We start from the raw sequence: 19,371 nt of genomic DNA, 5'->3' as shown, positions 1-19,371 counted from the left end.
TAATTACCTAGAGAGGTACCTATAAAACTTAGTCTCTAGGTACCTGTGCACAGGGAGAATGTGGGACCATCACGAGGATCGTTGTCGCTTTGAGTTTCTCATTTCCGCGACCAATGATTCTAGGAATAGAGCGTCCAAAATTAATTATATAAAGAATGAATATGAAGACAATACCTACAAAAAGGTAAAGTGCTCTTTTGTTAATACCATAATGAGGTACGACGGCTAAGTTCGTTTAATACTAGGGATTTATGCACCAAAATGAGATTGATGGTTCGCCATGACAACCACAATGAATACAGCAACAGCATAAAACCATAACTTGAACAACCGTCTACCTGACTACATGTACGAAAAATATAATTTTCCCAAAAGCAATCTTGACGAAACTTATATTCTCCAACAGACCTAGTTGTTTTAAATCAAGCAGAACCAAAAACATTCACGATCCGATCGCGAGCTATTTCGATAGAGGTTTACGAAATTCTCCAAATACTTCTACGTCGATTATCTACACACAACCATAGACGACCTACCTCTCCGTACCACTTGATTCACAATGCCGAGTCGTTCAAGGGCCAGAGTTACCCGTAATTAACACCGCCTGAGTCAAACAAATTAATCTGAAGATACTTACCAAAACACAGGTACCGACTCCGGAGTGAAGCGACACGCATCAAGCTTCGTTTGGTATTGGTTAGTACCAAGCTCCGCCTCCTTACTCCCCTTTTTTCTGCTCAACCCCCTATTTCCTTATAAGCTGATCTAACAGTCTCAATAGCTGCTGGTGCGAGTATTTGCGTCGCTTCGACGATCCACCTTTCCAAACACCAATTCCCGAGACCTGCTTGAGCTGTCCTTACTGCGGCGGAAGAGTATATGGACATAAACGATGTCCTACTTGCGTGAAGGTCCCGGCATAGAAGAACTAGAGTGTTTGATTTATTTTGGTCTCGACGTTGGCGATGATGGGAACTCCGAATAATCTCGAAGGGATGAAGATTCTTAACATGGCTGGATGCTAGTGGCCAAATGTATACGCACATGAAACTTGGGGGATATGAGATTTTGTAACCGAATGATGTCGCCCACGTGGTGCAAAGGACACCGAAAACTGGAATAATTCAACCCGGAAATAAAACCAGTCTCACACATACATACCTACTTACACCTACGACTCATCAATAAAAGCTGTCTCGGTGACGTATTGGATTAACCCAATGCAATGACTACCCAATAGCCTTCCCGGTCTGGCAAGTAAGCTGGTAATCGTCCGGCATTGAGGCCTATTTAACTGCCACATGCAGCAATTTTAACGGAGCGCCCTATTAGGCTGCTGATTGAACGAGGAAGCTAATTGAGGTGTTTGAGAGCGGAAAGGAGGATGGACGGATCTAGCGCATGATTCGACGACGGCTAGTGCGAGCAGCACTCGGTATTCGCCCGAACGAGAAGGTGGCCTGGCCCGTAGCCCTTGCAACGTAGCGCTGATCGCTCATCAGTGGGGAAAGATCGCGGCGCAACACCCTCGCTCACATGATAACGAGGCCCTCTCTCCCCCTGACCTAAACAAACTTGACAACCCAAACAAGCCTTTTCCAAGGAAGCCGCGAAAATCTTTAAAAGGACGTCCGTCCGTCCCCGGAATCAGAAATGGAGGTGGTACCACAGGTTCCGACACTATGGCATCTAGTAGTATTCGCTCTTTAACCGCCGGCTCGCTGGCCGTGCTGCTTTTGGGTCTGGCCCAGCCCGTCCTCGGCGGCGACCCCAAGACATGTGCGAGCACGACGGAGCTGTCGTGCCATAACACGACCGCGGTCGCCGACTTGTGCTGCTTCAATTACCCGGGCGGCTCGCTCCTGCAGACGCAGTTCTGGGACACGGACCCGGCGGTCGGGCCGGACGACTCGTGGACGATCCACGGCCTCTGGCCCGACCACTGCGACGGCACGTACGACGCTACGTGCGACAGCAAGCGCGCCTACACCAACATCACGGACATCCTCAAGGCGTTCGGCGACGACGACCTCCTGACCTACATGGAGACGTACTGGCTGCCGAACGACGGCACGGGCGAGACGTTCTGGGAGCACGAGTGGGGCAAGCACGGCACCTGCATCTCGACGCTGGAGCCGAGCTGCTTCGCGAGCTACCAGCCGACGGAGGAGGTGCACTACTTCTTCAACACGACGGTGAGCCTGTTCAAGACGCTGCCGACCTACAAGTTCCTGTCCGACGCCGGCATCACGCCGAGCTCGAGCAAGACGTACGCGCTCTCCGACATCCAGGCCGCGCTGTCCAAGAACCACGGCGGCGAGAAGGTGTACGTCGGCTGCACCGACGACGCCATCGAGCAGGTCTACTACTACTACAACACCTACGGCTCCGTCGCCACCGGCCAGTTCGTGCCCGCGAGCCCGGACAACAGCGACGACGGCGGCTGCCCCAGCACCGGCGTCAAGTACCTGCCGAAGAGCGGCGGCGGCGGATCCTCCCCCACCAGCACCACCACCACCACATCCTCGCCCACATCCACGACCTCAGGCGGTTCTTCGCCCACCGCAACGGGGACCTTCTCCGGAAAGGGCACCCTGAACGTCGCTACGGGCGGATCCACCAAAGGCTGCCTGATCAGCAGCGGCAAGTGGTACACGACGGGGACCTGCGCCACGTTCACCGCAGCGTCTTCCGGCAGCGGGTTCACGCTGCAATCCAGCAAGGGGTACTGCACCGTATCGGGCGGTTCGCTGACCTGCGCCGCGGACACCAGCAGCTCCGACGCCAACGTGTTCGCGGCCGACGGAGCCAATCTGGCGAACGCCGACGGGAACGACTGGTACGCCGATTCCGTCCCCAGCGGCTCGACCCAGGGCACCGTGTACTCCGAGCAAGGTTCGCACGGAACGACGTTGCAGATACAGTGGGCGAGCGCTTGATACCTGCCTGCTTAAACTACCTAGGTACCTTGCATGTAGGCACAAGCGGATGTATAGAGCGCTAGATTTATATACATGTATGATATTATGTGTATCTTATGTAAATACTGTATCTCGCCTTTTTGAAGATTCCTGTCTGAAGCAACGTCAAGGCAGTAAGACTATGTCTAATAAAAGAACATGAACATTAGTGCAGTACTTTTAGCGTTGTATCTAGGTAGCATTGGGGACGAAGGAATCCGACTAGAATACCGACGCTAACTCCTACTTCTACCAAGGAGTATGTATAATGAAGACCTAGGAATCTCTGCTCAAATTTACGCTTATTGGCTTCGAACCACCTAGCCAAGTACCTAGGTAAGGACAGGTAGGATAACTAATTAGTACGCACAAGACACGTCAACAATCCCTGATGAGTTTAGCAAGTGAATTAGTAAAAAAATGATGTACATGCTATGGATGTTTTCGGGGTTACTATTGTATGTAAACTAATACACTCTTCGTCCTAGGGGCCCTTTAAGAAGGATTTCCCGACGAGAATGACCGCAGACCGCCATTGATGCATTTTCCAAGCTTCGCCGCCCCTGTGAAAATCCTCATGAACTTTTGCTTTTCCTTGGTATTACACGTAGCGTGAAATAATTGCACTTTCTGACATTGCGCCGTCGTAGCGGGTAATTAGAACTTCTGATCATAAGCATCGGTGTTTATCCCATAATCATCCCCTTCATTCCAGCAAGATCGCCTTCCTTCGCGGCGATTTCGAAGTAGCCGTAGATAATACTGAAATCGCGTTAGCAAAATATTACGAGTCACCATGCTGGATACTTACGTGACGGCAAGAAGAGTACCAGTGCCGGAGCCGAGAGCTCCCATGAGATCACTGGCGACCGAGAGCGCACCAATGCAGGCTCCGCCGAAAGCGGCAGCCGTGGGAATGATGCGCTTCAGCTCCTTGTACATGCTTTGGTCACGGTGACCAGCCATGACGAGACCTTGGTCCTTCAGCTGCTTGGCAACATCGCGAGGGCTGGAGCCAGAGACTTCGATCCAGGTCTTAGAGAAGATGGCACATGCGCTGAGCATGTAGGTAATGTATACGGCCGTGTGGATGGGATCGAGGATAGCGTCGCGGAAGTTAAGCGGGGGGGACATGTAGTAAACCAGACCGGAGATGGCAGAGAGTTGAGCAGACCCTTCCCTGGCTTCCCAGACACCGAACATGCGGACAAGGAGGTTCTCGGAGAAACGAGAGTAGAGCATTTGGCTGATGAGGAAGATGTTGGAAGAGAGAGCGGATTGTAGCATGATGGGCATGTTAGAGGTATAGAACAGGCGGACGGGGTAGGAGCCACGAGCACCGCGCTGGCGGGAAGACTTGACGGGGATTTCGACGCGGAAGCCCTGGAGGTAGATGACAGCGGCAAAAACGGCGAGGGTGGCCAGAAGGTTCATGATGTTGGGAAGGTTCTGGCGGTAGAAAGCCTCCTGAAGAGCACGCTGCTTGTTAGGCCACGTCATCAGTAGGTGGAAGAGGGCAATGACGGCGCCTTCGAACTCGGGACCACGGCCAGTGTTGATCGAGGTCGGGGAGAACGCCTTCCACATGATGGACTCGCAAATGTTGGTAGCGATAAAGAGGGAAATGCCGCTTCCGAGACCGTACCCCTTCTGTAAGAGCTCATCGAGAAGGATGACGATCATGCCAGCGACGACGAGTTGCAGAATGAGAAGGAAGACAATACCAGCGCCAAGGTCGGAGGGGGGACCGTAGAGACCAGTAAAGACATAGACAGTGGCGGTACCGGCAGAGAGGATGAAGGCGAAGAGCTTTTGAGCAGTCTGGTAGAGCTCACGATCGGATTTGAGGTCAAGGTTGACATCAATCATGTGAGTACCGGCGAGGAGCTGGAAGACCATCCCCGAAGAGATAATTGGCGTAATACCCAATTCCATCAGTGTCCCTCGATTACTCGCCATCATCATTCGTAACCAGTATAGAGGGTCGGAGGTGTCAGAGGACACGATACCGTAAAGTGGCATCTGACTCATGACCAAGAAGATCAGAAGTGTGAGACCAGTCCACATCAACTTTTGGTTGAAGGGGACTTTGGTCTCCGGCTGTTGAACCTCGGGCAGAAATGCCACGAAGGGCTTGACAAGGTCGAGAAACCGCACTGATGAAAACAGGATTAGCTACGTTGAGACTCAATGGCAATTGACGCATAGTCGCGTCGCGATCTTGGACAATCAATAGGGACCAGGACTAGGACTAGGACTGGGACTTAAGAGATCGCGGGATGATGAGGAAGTAGGTATTGAATACAGGTAAATAAACTTACAGCTACTCATCGTGACAACGTGACAGAGAATATAATAGGAATAAAGGAGAAGGAAGAAGGTAGAAGGGAAGAATAGATTAGAAATGAGCGACGAAGGGCCCTCTTGTTGATGTAGAGGTCGTCGCGATGTTTTGTCTCGAATTAAAAGGAGAGAGAGGATTTGGTCGCAGGGCAAATCTGGCTTCAAAAAATTATTGAGCCCCAAATTGCAAATTGAACTATGTGTCCATTATGCGGTAGGTGGATTGGGTGGAGTAAGCTGCTAGGTTAGCTTTGACGTCACGTGCTCCTACCTCTAATACGTGTATATCAATTGATCCTTTGCAGCTGCCCGGCTGCCGGCTGCCTTCCATTCTCTAAGGGACAGGGATACGCCAAAAAAAGGGATTCTGGTGGGTCTCTTGACGGACCCTTACCTACTAGGTAGGTGGAAGCTTCCCCAAAGAATAGATAATATTTAGCAGTAGCTGACAAAGCATCCATGGATCCCTGTCATGCTGTGGTTTGACAGCGCCTAGGGCAGTTAGGTACCTAGGGTAAGCTAACGTAGCTAAATATTTCAAAGTTTCAACTTCGTCAAGAAAATTCGCAACTCATAAAGCGATTCAAGTCCCGAGCTAAATACGTAAAAAATGATATTAAGTAAAGTTTCATGGACCAAATTGTATTAGCTCAAATGAAGCAATCATAATTCATGATCGCATTGGGACAACTCTCTCTGCGCTTTTCCCTTAGAAATGTTCTAAGGATGGCAGGGATGGCCACAGCATGTCCTCCCAAGGAGCCTCTTGTGGCTATTCTGGGAACAACAGGCACTGGGAAATCAGATGTATGTTACGTCCTTGTAGCGATTTTATAACTCGTGTGTTGAGACTGATACTAGGCGTAGCTTGCGGTGGACTTGGCACTCAGATTCAACGGCGAAATTATCAACGCCGATGCTATGCAGATGTACAAGGGGTTACCGGTCATCACAAACCAACTTTCGCCCAAGGAACAACGAGGTGTTCCGCATCATCTTCTAGCATCTATTGACCCTGCAGAACCGACCTGGACTGTTGAAGTCTTTGCGCGCGAAGCTAGTAGGCTCATTTGCGAGATTCGAAGTAGAGGAAGGCTTCCCATTGTAGTGGGTGGCACCCATTACTACATCCACGCACTGCTTTTCGAGGATTACTTAGTGAGTTCCCAAGGCGTTAATGACGATAGCTCGCAGCATCGTTCCCCGGAAGAAAACATAGTTCAATTCCCAATCTTGGACGGGCCGACTGATTTGATTTTGGAACGTCTTCGAGAGGTGGATCCTGACATGGCAGATCGGTGGCATCCTGACGATCGGCGCAAGATCCAACGGTCCCTCGAGATATTTCTCACCACTGGGAAACGGGCATCGGACATATATGCTCAACAAAAACAGGCTAAATCACTCTCTGGCTCAGCAAGTGGTCCTTGGCAATCCCTAATGTTCTGGGTTTACACAGATCCCGATGTATTGAGACAGCGACTTGATAAGAGGGTCGATAACATGTGCGAAAGTGGGCTCTTAGATGAGGTGAGAATCTTGCACGAAAGCCGACGATTACGATCTGAGCAGGGTGATCCCGTAAATGTGACCCGTGGAATATGGCAATCCATCGGGTACAAACAGATGGAACCCTTTCTCGAAGCCGAAAAAGACGGGTCAACCCCAACTAAGATAAACCAGCTGAAAGCAGTCGGCCTTGAAGAAATGAAAATTGCGACGAGACAGTATGCTAGAAATCAGTTGAGATGGATCCGGACGAAGTCTATTCCGGCATTCAAAGACCACGAAGCAATGGATTACTTGTTCTTATTGAACAGTTCTCATGCTCATAACTTCTCGGCTGACGTCCTTGAGTCAGCAGCTAGGATATGCTCCGGGTTCCTTCACGGCCAAACTCTGGCTAAGCCGACGGAAATATCCAGCACGGCGAAGGAAGTTTTGACAGCTTTTGAGAGCAGGCCATCGTCAGTGACGATGAAAGTTAAAACTTGCGAACTTTGCAGTATGACTCTTCAGTCCGATGATCAGTGGCAGAAGCATGTCAATGGGCGGAAACATCGTCGTGCTCTCCAGGGGAAGAAGAGAACTGCCTTGATATGCCTTGACCAGGAAGAGAAATGCCAAGTGAAGCAATTGGGGAAATTGTCTGCACTCGAAACAAACTCGAATGACGATGCTACTATGAATATGGTTGAGAGCGAAGAAAAAGCTATCCATACAACATAATATATATACCTACCCGGTTATTACATAGAATCATTCAACTAACATTTTATGCATTAAACGATCATCTGCTATTTGCCGCTACAACCGGGGGAAGTTTAGTGGCTTTTAATAACCGTCTTTGATTGGTCATTTTTGACGGGGTGGATCATTAGATAGACCGGGGGTGGACCTCGGCTTCATACGTAGGTAGGTAGGTACTTAAAATTGAGACATGCACTAACTGATATATTTTCTTACCCCACATTCCTAGTTTTTCCCAGTCTTCCATGATATTCATCACGAGATCCCGTCCTTCCCAATTCTTACTACGGCCAGCATGAAATCCGCTGTGTATATCTCACGGGGTTTGTTGAACTCTAAAAGTCATCATGTAAGCTCCGGCATACTTAATCCAAGCTACGGCCTTGGTCGGACTTCGATATTATTGCCTCGCTTTCCCATTCGTACATCTCGTCAATTCAGTACCAGTGACAGTGAATCTATTCCGTGGCTCAAGGGACGCAGAGCGACCACTCGGATTGTCAGCAATAACAAAAGAGGGTTTGCAAATCTGACTGAGCCGACAGAACCAACAGAGCCAGCAGAGCCAGCAGAGCCAACAGAGCCAGCAGAGCCAGCAGGTACGGCGGGCAAGAATAACTCATATATCGACTTAGACGACGACGACCTGATTCGCATTACCAAGCCGGGAACTCGTCAAAAACTTTTTGATCGCCATTGGCTGAGAGACTCTTGCGACTGCAGCATATGTGTAGACCCCGATTCCGGCCAGAAAAACTTCGGCACATGTGACGTGCCAACCAATCTCCCCATCGCCAGAGCCTCGTTTACTGATGATGGAGGGCTCGATATCGTGTGGGAGAGCGATTTCTTAAGTCAAGGAAATCACGAGTCCCACTACCCAATTGCTCGGCTTCTTCCTGGCCCTGCCAGTATTCAAGCTAAGCACATACCGTTACCTAAATGGATATTATGGGACAAGGATATCTTCGAAAAGGACCGCTTAACCATTGACTACGACGAATGGATGGCGGGTGGGAGTGAATTTCTTTCCGGATTGCATCGACTCGGCACTCATGGGCTGATATTTCTACGCAACGTGCCACCCTCTGACGAGTCAGTTGTTTCCATCGCAAATCAGATCGGAAACATACAGGAGACGTTTTACGGCAGGACCTGGGATGTACGTTCAAAACCGAACGCAGAGAATGTGGCCTACACGAACTCTTTTCTCGGGCTGCACCAGGACTTGCTATATTTGGCTTTCACGCCTCGCATTCAACTCCTACATTGCCTTGAAAATACGTGTGAAGGCGGCGACTCTCTATTTAGTGACGGTGCGAGAGCTTCTCATCTAATTCGACTTGCGTCGAATAATTTCATAGAGCATCTAAGTACGAAATCCGTTCGTTACGCGTACAATAAGCACGGGCACGTTTATGAAAACTTTCACCCTGTTCTTGACAAATTCAGTTCACTCACCTTTTGGTCTCCTCCGTTTCAGTCCAGCGACCAAAACATGATTCCAAGAAAGGCCTTCCATTCCTTTTATCGCAAGTGGCTAGAAGCTGCGACTAAGTTTCGACACTTGATTGAGGACGAGCAGTGGATGTACCAGTATAAGATGCAACCAGGCGAGTGCGTGCTATTCGATAACTTGCGCATCCTCCATGGCCGGAAACAGTTCGATACTGCTACAGGGAGTAGGCACCTGAAAGGAACATATATCGCAAAGGATGTGTACCTGAGCAAGTTGAAATCGGTATCACCCGAACTCATGGCGTTAGAAAGCCATAAGCCACCCTCAATGACGCAGCAGACTATCAAACTCAATAATAAGCATAAGGTCTGGGATGAAGTAAAGGATCCAAAACTCCTCGAAGAGTTTGAAAAGTACATGGCGCATCCACGATGGCAAAGGTATAAGATGGACAGGTTAAACAAACCAAAAAATGCCAAAAGGTTTATGAAAGACGAAACGGGTGAGGAGTTGGTAAGACGAGTAGATACCATAAGATAAGCAGAGTCACGACGGATAATACGAGATGAGTAAGAAGGATTAGAAGGAGCCCATTATGTGTAACGGTTTACTAGACAGTACGACACGGCTGGAGTAAATATCAATCACTGGATATCATGATAAATCATGAAATATTCCGGTGCGCGTGGTCAGGCTAGGTGCATGTGTTCGTTCTCCCCACAACTCACCCATAGATTAATTTATGATCACATTTGAGAAATATGGCCCCTCATCTCTTAGCGAGTGAACCTAGAACGTATTCTTTTGGGTGCTATGCAAGACACAATGCTGTTGCTAATAGCGGATCTCCGTATCTGCCCTAAAGTAACTTCTGCATACCTCAGCCTCCATCCATTTTGGCCGAACTCGCGCATAGCATCAGAAGGCCCTCCAACCCTGCATTTTTCCATCCCGAAGTCCCAACTTACTAGACACCTTTCCTATACCCACGAGAATTCAAACACTAGGCATTGACCGGACGCCTTTGAACCCGCGGCATTTCCCTCCAGGCAGCTAGAAATGTGTAGGGGTACCTTAATCGCCTTCATCCGCAGCGTCGATTAGAGTACGCACCTCCCGCTCCAGTTCGTCGTAGTGTAGTAACAAGACGTTCTAGCACCCCGTCGCCGAGAAGGCAACAGCATACTCACCAGATCCGTGCTAGTTGCCGCCCTACGTCGACCCACGTTTGCTAGGTACAGTGCCTCCGGGTCCCTGAGCAGCTGCACCCGCTCATCGGGTTCTGGCGTCTCTATGTCTGGAACGTTTCTACTTTTGCTTCTGGTTTTCCGCGAGGTTGGTGGTTCGGGACATCCAGGAGGGGCCTGCGCGCGCTGTCACCCGCGCTGGTCGACGGATGGGATGGTGAGGTATTGGGAGGGCTTGTAAGATGTGTGCGTGAGATGATGATAATGCTCATGGGCCTGAAAACCTGGGGTGGAGAGGCTACTTGATGCTCCGACGTCAAAGGTGTATGTTTAATATTGTTGGTCAGGGCTGGTCAGGGGTTTTGATGTCTGCTCCTAAGGAAGCGGCAGTTCGCTGGTCTTGTGTGGTTAACGTTTTCCTATGCCCTTGCCATGCTGCTAAGTCATAGGCGGAAGTGACGGGGAGTCCGAATGAATCTGAATCAACTATGGAAATAAATATAAAGGATTGTTCCTGCCTGTTCATCGATGACACTAGTAAATTGACTTGGCTTAGTCAGCCACTACAAAGGGTACACAGGCCCCCTGAACCCCTGAACCCCTGAGCCACAAAGGTTACACGGGTTGCCTAGACTCCAACATCCCCCATCATAAGAGTAGATTCCACCACATAATACTACCATCGTAGCATAGAACAGATATCAGAATAGCCCACTATTTCTTATACTTCTCGCTCACACAGAATCCCTCCTCCCTTGGCAATAGTACAGACTGGACATCAAAATCTTCTCCATTTGACTTGCCTCGCTTGAGCATAGCTGGACAGACGACCACTATGTCTCCCATATCTGATCTAGGAGGGTTTTCCGTACTTCCGTCGTCAAGGGTCTTTCCGAATTCCCATGACACCATGGCCACCTGCGAGCTAATCATCTTGTCTAACTTAATCGCGTCATCGATTATGCTGCCGACGTCGCCGTCGTAGGTTCCGTTCGACAGTAACTTCAGCACTTCATGTATCCGATGTATAATGGCGTCTTTTATTTGTTGGATGTTGGACAGATCTTTTTCAGTCAAGCATTCGGAGGCTAGGTTCGCTGTTGTCGCGCGCCAAGCGTGGAGTTTCTGTCCTGTCGTGTGTGCCATTGTATCATTCGTATTTCTCCCTAGATAGCACGGAAAACGAATTAATACTTCTGTAAGCATGTATGTAACGCCCGTAACATCTACTTACTAATAAATAAACGGGACCAAAATGTGTTAAAGCTGCTGGACATGCACCCAGCCCATCGGAACCGGTTGAATATCTTGTACGTCAACACGTCCCATAAAAAAGCTTGAACCACTGTAGGATAATTCTCTGGTCGTGTGAGATACAACTCGTAGTATTCTGGCAAGTAATACACGTAGTCAGGATATGTCTCAGCTCTACGGTACCCGACGGGATCACCGAAATATTGAATGGCAAAGTTGCGTATGTTGTATCGTAGTTGCAGGGCCATTTCTTTCAATTCTTCGTCGGTGACTTGGCTGAACCCCTGAGACTGCGAGAGAATCTGGTCCAACTTGTTGGCTGTTCGCTTCCATTTAATTTGTATAGACTTCAACTTGCTATTCAGTTGTCGAGTCTCGTTTTCTGCTTGAACACGGGCCTGGTGTTCCTTTTCAAGTTCGCGTGTGAGGGTATCTATGATCGCATCGCGCTCGGCAATAGAGATAGGTATTGGGTTTTCTCGAACGTCGTTGGAATCTGTGTTAACTCCCGTATCCCGAGTCCCTCGGCGCTCTGTGGTGAGTACATTACCACCAGGGTCATTCACGACATAGTTCGAGTTGCCTGATGTTTCCCCATAGCAAAGGGCTTGAGCCGAATCTACAGAGCGTTCCGCTCTAGGGCGGTCTCTGTTCGTTCTGATCGGCCTGAAATGAGATGTAGGGAAACGGCGTACCATTTCGCGCAACATTACGTAAATAAAATATGCGAGTCTTTTAGGTGAAAATAACATCAGATACTCAATGTCTAGAGTTTTGCAAGACCTAGTAAGGTACGCGCTCTGTAAAGTCTAGATACCCGCCAGTATCAATAAAAGAGCATACGCCAGCGTACCTAGTAATGGAGGAGTGAATACCGTGGCTAAATGGTATGTTATAGAAATACTGTATATATTAAGGTACCTAGACAAGTCAGTAAACGGCACGTATTGCATCACTGCTTGATAACATCTACCGCCGACTGTACCATATTTAACCAACAGGTCAATTGTATTGGCGTCGAACTACGGGCGCTTATAGTAGTGTTTCAAGCAAGCACACGGTCAATTATTTGACTTGTCAGAAAGGTAATTTATCAAGACTGCCTGAAAGGTTGCTTTGCAGAATGAAACACGATGTCAGGCGATAATTGAAGCTAGCGAAGTATTAACGCCTGATGAAAGCTGGCGGTTATTGAAACTCGAGAATATACAAAACACTACGAATGTTGGTGATTGGTAGCCTCGCGCATTCCTCTCTTCTAACACCAAGGCAATGCATTGGACGGTTAGAAATGAGCTTACGTTGTGGTGGATGATGCGGGCTACGATTCATCCACACATTGGGCGGCACAGTAGCTTAGAACCAGATTTATTTATTTAAGGAACCAACACCAAGCCCAATATGCGACCTTCCAACAATATGCGATACCTGGAACAACGCATAGATGATATAGGCAACAAATAGTACGATAAGGGGTTCGCCACAGACAAGGCCGTCAAAATGTGACCTAGGGACTTTATATCTAAGCTATTGACATATGATTTTAAATGTCTATATAATTCTATGTATCTTGGGTGCACTTGTATAGCTTCTGATGTCTTTACTGTAAATTATCCAATTGTATAACGTGGACACTCATTCTTACCCCCATCATGACGAAGCGAGATTTACCCTACTTGGTGCAAAGGCTAAAGGAAAATAAATGGTCGTCGCACCTTTTGGATTCTGACGACAATGAATGCGATACTGAAGAAAATGATCTTGACCTTCAGGATGACGTGATGGTCATTGGGATCGACTTTGGAACTACGTTAGTATTTAAAGTTACTCGTTAATGGTCACAACTGTCTGAAAACATCGCTGACCAAGTCGAACAACAGTTACTCAGGCGGAGCGTGGGCTACTGCGTCTGATTTTGAAGCCCGCCAGATCAATCTTATTACTTCCTGGCCAGGAACAGGTCGGGAGGAAGGGAAGGCTCCTACTGAATTATTCTACGAGGATGAACAAGTAATGTGGGGCTATGATGTTCCCCCTGATTCTGATCCCATCCGCTGGTTTAAATTGCTGCTACTGAAGGATGAGGACCTTGCGCCAGAGCTTAGATACTCAGACTATATCCTCAGGGGACGGAAGATGATGAGAGAGAATGGGAAGACGGTAGTTGATCTTGTGGCTGACTATCTTCGAGGCTTCTGGGAGCATATCCTCTACGAAATAACAAAGGCCCGAGGCGCAAGCGTTATCGACGCCCTCAGGTTCCACGTGGTCATAACCCTTCCCGCAATCTGGAAAGGATATGCCAGAAAAAGCATGGAAGAGGCTGCCAAGAAAGCTGGCATCCTTGACGAGCGCGATGCCGGGGATACAACATTGAGCTTCGCACCTGAGCCTGAGGCAGCAGCACTTTGCACACTATGCGAACCAGGACGGCGAGTCAATAAAGGGGATGCCTACATCATTTGCGATGCTGGTGGTGGTACCGTCGTTCGTAGCTCTCGCTCTCATAACGTTAAACTGGTGCTAATTCCATAATAGGATCTAATCAGTTATGAGGTCGAACGGACCGATCCACTTGCTGTGCGTGAAGTAGCGGAAGGAGTAGGTGAGTATTAACCCTACAGTAACTGTGAAGAATGCCACTAATGATAACTATTTCTCAGGGGGACTTTGCGGTGGAATTTTTATTGACGAAGCTTTTGAGCGTATTTGCAAAGCCCGGCTTGGGAGGGGTTGGGATCGCCTAAGCAAAGTAGGCGTCCGAGAAGTTATGAAGGGAGAGTGGGAGCATGCCATCAAGCCGCAGTTCAAAGTTGCGAATAGCAAAAAAGAATATATCGTGTCAATCCCAGCTGAAGCTTTCTTCAGCATTAACTCTCAAACAGACACAAGCCGCCAGCCCTTCATCAAGAGAGGGCGCATCCATTTCAAAGAGTATGCTCCCCTGAAACGGGCATATCTTATAGGATACTAACGTATATAGGTCTGACTTGCAGAATGCATTTACTAGTGTATTCGCCGAGATCGAAGAACTCATTAATGGCCAAATCAACTCGGCGAGGCATAACGGCGTTAATATCACCGTGAGATGAACTGAGCCTGATGATGTTATAAGCACTAACAATCCTCTCTTAGGGTATTATCCTCGTTGGGGGACTCGGCTCGAGCCCGTATCTGTTTGAAACCCTCCGGAATAAGTATACCAAACAAGACGTTGCAGTTCTACAGTCTAGCGGCATAAAACCGTAAGTCGGCATAATCCAGAGTTATCATGACGGATACTAATGTACCATGGTTAAAAGACGCACGGCCATCAGTCGGGGTGCTGTATTCAAGGGGTTCCTCAACAGCCGGACCGATATGGACGAAGCCAGTCAAGGGAAGATGCCATTCTCTCCGATCGCCATTACTTCGACCATCTCGAGGGCCAATTTTGGCGTTGACTTCTGGGAGCCATTTGAATGGGGGAAACACATCATCGGAGACAGAGTATGGGATGACGTTGAAGGTAAATGGAAAGCAGATAACCAAATGCATTGGTACTTGAAGAAGGTTCGTAAAAGATTTCGCAATTTTCAATTAAGATGATGTTAACGTTGACTCTAGGGCGATGACGTGTCTAGAAGCAATCCAGTCCAGGCTACATGGGTTCAGAACTTCACGACGAGCTTGAGTAAGACTATTTCTTTCGCAGTTTACCAATGCACGGACATGATGGCCCCGAGCCGGAAGACTGGGACGGTCTCAACTTTGTGCAAAATCGAATGGACCCCTGACGTTTCGTGGAAAGACCTGCAATGGAAGACAAACGCTTCTGGGAAGAAGTATAAGCAACTTTCATATACGATAGAGTTTAAACCGCTGGGGGCAACAGCAGAGTTCGCGGTCTTTATTGATGGGCGGAGACAGAAAGGAGGACGCTTGGTCAATATCCAATACGACAGCTAAAGCATGGGATCTTCAATCGGCGTATTGTATAAATTGTATTACCACATGACTCGTCTATCTCTACCTAGATACCTACCTGTCCAGGTATCCGTTATATATGCCTTTTTGAGAGGACTTGACGAACTTACGAAGGCTTCCATTAAAAGTATAAAACTTCCGCTTATTATAACTTCGGTTCGCAGAGATAGAGCAGGCTACTGACGTTGCTACCACGTCCGCTTTCCACGTTTTCTGGTTGCAGGTAAGAAAGCAGCGGTAGCGTATTGCTGTCAACTATTATTCTTGTTACAGTACCAGTCTGCGTAGTTGAAAGTGCCGCGGATGATGTCGAAACGAGACATCGCCTACATTACGCACACTTCCGTCTCTTTTAGTAGGGGTTGCTATGTTGACGCAGTCATCTAAGGCAAATGTATTTGGGATGCTTCGTATTCTCAGGGTGCCCCAAAATTCGTACTACTGCTGACATACAAAGGCTCATCAATTTTATCCTTGCTGACTAAATGCACCTATCACATATCCCGACGACACTTCACCTCTTACGTCAACAGGGGGTGACTGCAACAAAACCTTTGAGGATGAAGTCGTAAGTGGTCCTTTAGACATGCTTACGACTACGTCTACCAAACGGATCTCGTGTTTGGTTAGTAACCCTCCTCTGAACCCCACGAAGAATCGCCACTGGATGTAACGAAATGTTTGTGCCAGGTGTGTGGACAGTAGAAGAGCATATCCCCTAAGTTCCGGGAAGGCATACGAGTACGACGATGTGTCCGCTAAGCGTGCTAGAGACGTGCGTTTTCGGTACTATCTTCCGCCGTTGCTGGCTCTGTACCACTGTGTGTTCTTCAAGCAGAGGTCAGCAACGAACTGCGTTTATCTCAAAGCTCATAAGTACACAAACCATAGCAACCCTATAGCTATTATAGGATACTGAGTTGTTTTGCCTGACGTCTTCCTCTCACGTCTGATCCAAACATAATAATGATTTATCTCCGCAAACTTGCCTAATAATACGTGCAGTGGATCGTGTATAAATAGGCAAGCCCACAGCGCAAATGGTAGCCGACGCAGCAGTCGGGGCAGCGACCGAGATTCGGCAGTTGGCATAATGCGGAAGAACTTAAAAATTGATTCAATCATCGCATCGCCATGATTTTTCAACAGGTGCCATCACGACGTACGCCTCCAAACTTATGCTATATCTGTTATTACTACCAAAAGCTACATGCTTACTACTACCTGCCTCCGAACCCCTATTTTCCCTGTCTACCTACCAGGCAGACAGGCAGGCAGGCACGCTCCCAACCACTCTTCGATTTCCTCATTCCCATCACAGTTTCTTTTCCAGTTCCTCTTTCTCCTTCTCAAGCTTCTCCCGCTCCGCTTTAGCCTCATCATATTGCGTCTTCACTTCTTTCTTGCTGGCCGTGGAGATTGCTTCATCGAGATAGTCTTCTAATCGGTCTTCCTTTGCCTGTGCCTCTCGAATGAGAGGACCTAGCTCATTGATCCTCTTCTGGATTTCGTCTTTGGAAGACATCTTTCTCCGAACTTGGATATTTTGGATTCCGGTGGTTGGGAAACTTAGGATAGACAGTATGAGGTTGATAATATCGGTAAGGGTATCTGTTTGGAGATGAATGGTCTTGGTGGAAGGTGTTTAACGCAAGCGGTGTTTTTGTTGTCGGTTTCAATTGAAGATTGATTGTTATTGTTTCGCAGAATTCATGTAGTTTGCAGTAAAGTGTGAAGATGAGAGTGAAATAACAACGGAAGCAACCATTTTAAATAGAAAATAAAGCTTGATACTGACTTTGATATACGGCTATTCGTGACGTGGATGTCATACCCATGATTCACACAATATTATCACATTACACATTGCCTCAATGACACTGGGCTTGTCAGGAACAACACCCAATAGTGTACTAAACTGAATCATTGTACCATAGTAGTTGACACATTGACGTTAATGAGTAATCGTCAAGGTTGATGTTTTTCTTCTTGAATATTGTTGCATTGCAAAGACACTGCATCGACTGGTGTGAGTATAGACTGATACTAGATATGTCAGTGACAGTAGCTCTATGGAATTCTTCCTGTTGTTCTATCCCAAATATCGATGTTGTAGATTCAAGTAACCTTTATGATTTCACCCAAAAGGGGCAGTTCATATTCAAAGTCATTAGATCGAAATAAATTTATTTATTTATTTATTTTTTACTCCGAATGTTCGTAAGGAACGTTCGGTATTATTATAAAATAAATTTTTCGTATATATTTAATTAACGTAAGTTCGTTAATTATTCGTATATATTATAATTATAATCGGTATAAAATTTTTTTATTAAGTTTATTTTATTTAAAATAATAAAAAAAAAACTTTATAATAACCGGGATAAAAAACTTTTATATTTTTTATATAATAATTTATTTTATTTTTATTATATTTCGGTTAAAACTTTAATTTATAAGTTATAAAAATTATATTTTATTATATAATTATTTAAAAAAAAATAAAATTAATTTTTAATTATTAAAAATATAATAATATATTTTTAAATATATTAATTTTTAAATAATAATTATAAGTTTTAATAATTATTTTAATAAATTTATTTTATTATTAATAAATATTTAAAGAAAAATAAATATAAAATAAATAATATATTTTTTATTATCGTTAAAATAATTTATTAAAAATAAGATAAAACTTTTTTATTATTTTTTTTTAAAATAAAAACGGCTTATTTTTTAACCGTTATTTATCCGTTAATAATAATTTTAATAATTTTTTAAATTTTTAAACTTTTAAAATATTTATTTATATAAATAAAAAAAGTTTTTTAATATTATTATTTTTTAATTATATATTAATAATTATTATTATTTTTAATAATAATTTTAATATAATTACGTTATAATAATTTTTAAATATTTTAACGTATTTAATAATTAATTAATTAAAATTAATTATAAATTATAATTATAATAATTAATTAAAATTAAAATAATTACGTTAATATATTATTTTTTTAAAAATATTATTTTATTTAATTATTTATTATTTATATATATTTATTATTTACGTAATATTATTATATAAAAACATTATTATTTTTTTTATTATAATAATTTTTTATTATTATAATAATTTTTTTTTATTATAATAAATTTTTTTTTATAATAATAAATTTCGGCGGATTTCCGGGGGGTTTTATTAATTAAATTTCGGGGATTAAATTTAAAATATAAGTTTTAAAATTTTAATTTATTTTATATACGCGTAAATTCGTAAATTAATTAATTAAATAATTAAATTTAATAATTCGTAAAATTATAATATTCGTAATATATAATAAACTTAAGTTTAATTTTTATTTAATATATTTAAAAAAATTATTTAAATATTAAATATTTTTTTTAATTAAAAAAATATATTTATTTTTTTTAAATTAATTTTATTATTATAAAACGAAAATTATTATATATTAAAAACGATTTTAATTTAATTATTTTTATAATTAATTATAATATATTTTTTTATATAAAAATTATTATTTAATTATATATATTATTAAAATATTTTATTCGCGTTTTAAAAATTTTTTTTTTAATAAATATTATTTTTTTACGTATATAATTAATTAAAAACTTTTATATTATTTTATAATAAATATATATTTAATTATATATTATATTTAATATATTAAAAACATTATTTTTTATATTTTTTATTTTAAAAATAATTTAAAATATTTAAATCATTGCATAAAAATGTTTAAAAACCCCCCCCACCCGGGTAAATAGCCCTAAAAAAAGCAGATTAAGCAAGGGCGTACTAACGTTACTTCCTTAAGCTATAAAATAACAAGATCCAGATTTTATTAAGGATAAAATCCGTAGTAACTAAGGGATTCAAACCCCCTCCCTCAAGCTAAAACAGGCAACTAACTAATTAAGAACG

General features: G+C 44.6%; 6 protein-coding genes across 6 annotated transcripts; 4 read left to right on the top strand and 2 right to left on the bottom strand.

Moving 5' to 3' along the window:
* Positions 1–1,563: 1,563 nt before the first annotated feature.
* Positions 1,564–3,304, top strand: F4807DRAFT_403804 (ribonuclease T2-like protein). Its single transcript, XM_047996049.1, has one exon. The coding sequence runs from the start codon at positions 1,683–1,685 to the stop codon at positions 2,937–2,939; it is 1,257 nt and encodes a 418-aa protein (XP_047859096.1). The 5' UTR covers positions 1,564–1,682; the 3' UTR covers positions 2,940–3,304.
* A 48-nt stretch (positions 3,305–3,352) lies between these two features.
* Positions 3,353–5,517, bottom strand: F4807DRAFT_403802 (SecY subunit domain-containing protein). Its single transcript, XM_047996048.1, has 3 exons — positions 5,282–5,517; positions 3,772–5,116; positions 3,353–3,722 (listed from the first exon to the last, which is right to left on the bottom strand). Exons 1-3 carry the CDS (start codon positions 5,289–5,291, stop codon positions 3,647–3,649), a joined length of 1,431 nt encoding a protein of 476 aa, XP_047859095.1. The 5' UTR covers positions 5,292–5,517; the 3' UTR covers positions 3,353–3,646.
* A 521-nt stretch (positions 5,518–6,038) lies between these two features.
* On the top strand, positions 6,039–7,532 carry F4807DRAFT_455026 (tRNA isopentenyltransferase; the record flags this gene model as incomplete). Its single annotated transcript, XM_048000652.1, has 2 exons — positions 6,039–6,110; positions 6,171–7,532. 2 exons carry the CDS (start codon positions 6,039–6,041, stop codon positions 7,530–7,532), a joined length of 1,434 nt encoding a protein of 477 aa, XP_047859094.1.
* A 249-nt stretch (positions 7,533–7,781) lies between these two features.
* On the top strand, positions 7,782–9,777 carry F4807DRAFT_2199 (Clavaminate synthase-like protein). The gene has a single exon (XM_047994046.1). It carries the CDS (start codon positions 7,849–7,851, stop codon positions 9,550–9,552), a length of 1,704 nt encoding a protein of 567 aa, XP_047859093.1. The 5' UTR covers positions 7,782–7,848; the 3' UTR covers positions 9,553–9,777.
* An 877-nt stretch (positions 9,778–10,654) lies between these two features.
* On the bottom strand, positions 10,655–12,571 carry F4807DRAFT_403794 (uncharacterized protein). The gene is made up of 2 exons (XM_047996047.1): positions 11,434–12,571; positions 10,655–11,365 (listed from the first exon to the last, which is right to left on the bottom strand). The coding sequence occupies exons 1-2, from the start codon at positions 12,203–12,205 to the stop codon at positions 10,914–10,916; spliced, it is 1,224 nt and encodes a 407-aa protein (XP_047859092.1). The 5' UTR covers positions 12,206–12,571; the 3' UTR covers positions 10,655–10,913.
* Positions 12,572–12,973: 402 nt separating this feature from the next.
* On the top strand, positions 12,974–15,561 carry F4807DRAFT_403793 (actin-like ATPase domain-containing protein). Its single transcript, XM_047996046.1, has 8 exons — positions 12,974–13,263; positions 13,334–13,940; positions 13,992–14,058; positions 14,117–14,387; positions 14,437–14,536; positions 14,589–14,698; positions 14,756–15,005; positions 15,060–15,561. Exons 1-8 carry the CDS (start codon positions 13,106–13,108, stop codon positions 15,399–15,401), a joined length of 1,905 nt encoding a protein of 634 aa, XP_047859091.1. The 5' UTR covers positions 12,974–13,105; the 3' UTR covers positions 15,402–15,561.
* Positions 15,562–19,371: the final 3,810 nt, after the last annotated feature.

This window comes from Annulohypoxylon truncatum, assembly GCF_022578515.1.
Source record: "Annulohypoxylon truncatum strain CBS 140777 unplaced genomic scaffold F4807scaffold_1, whole genome shotgun sequence".
Taxonomy (NCBI): Eukaryota; Fungi; Ascomycota; class Sordariomycetes; order Xylariales; family Hypoxylaceae; genus Annulohypoxylon; species Annulohypoxylon truncatum.
The sequence above is the reverse complement of the archived record's forward strand: the minus strand, read 5'-3'. Positions and strand labels throughout refer to the sequence as shown.

What these genes read in the sequence shown, in the direction of transcription:
- F4807DRAFT_403804 (XM_047996049.1), top strand. Translation starts at nt 1,683, where the DNA reads ATGGCATCTAGTAGTATTCGCTCTTTAACCGCCGGCTCGCTGGCCGTG.
- F4807DRAFT_403802 (XM_047996048.1), bottom strand. An exon ending in GGTACTCTTCTTGCCGTCAC is followed by an intron (nt 3,723 to 3,771) that starts GTAAGTATCCAG and finishes ACGCGATTTCAG; the next exon opens with TATTATCTACGGCTACTTCG.
- F4807DRAFT_2199 (XM_047994046.1), top strand. Translation starts at nt 7,849, where the DNA reads ATGAAATCCGCTGTGTATATCTCACGGGGTTTGTTGAACTCTAAAAGT.
- F4807DRAFT_403794 (XM_047996047.1), bottom strand. Translation starts at nt 12,205, where the DNA reads ATGTTATTTTCACCTAAAAGACTCGCATATTTTATTTACGTAATGTTG. An exon ending in TTGGTCCCGTTTATTTATTA is followed by an intron (nt 11,366 to 11,433) that starts GTAAGTAGATGT and finishes CGTGCTATCTAG; the next exon opens with GGAGAAATACGAATGATACA.
- F4807DRAFT_403793 (XM_047996046.1), top strand. Translation starts at nt 13,106, where the DNA reads ATGACGAAGCGAGATTTACCCTACTTGGTGCAAAGGCTAAAGGAAAAT. An exon ending in GGGCGCATCCATTTCAAAGA is followed by an intron (nt 14,388 to 14,436) that starts GTATGCTCCCCT and finishes TAACGTATATAG; the next exon opens with GTCTGACTTGCAGAATGCAT. An exon ending in TGCATTGGTACTTGAAGAAG is followed by an intron (nt 15,006 to 15,059) that starts GTTCGTAAAAGA and finishes CGTTGACTCTAG; the next exon opens with GGCGATGACGTGTCTAGAAG.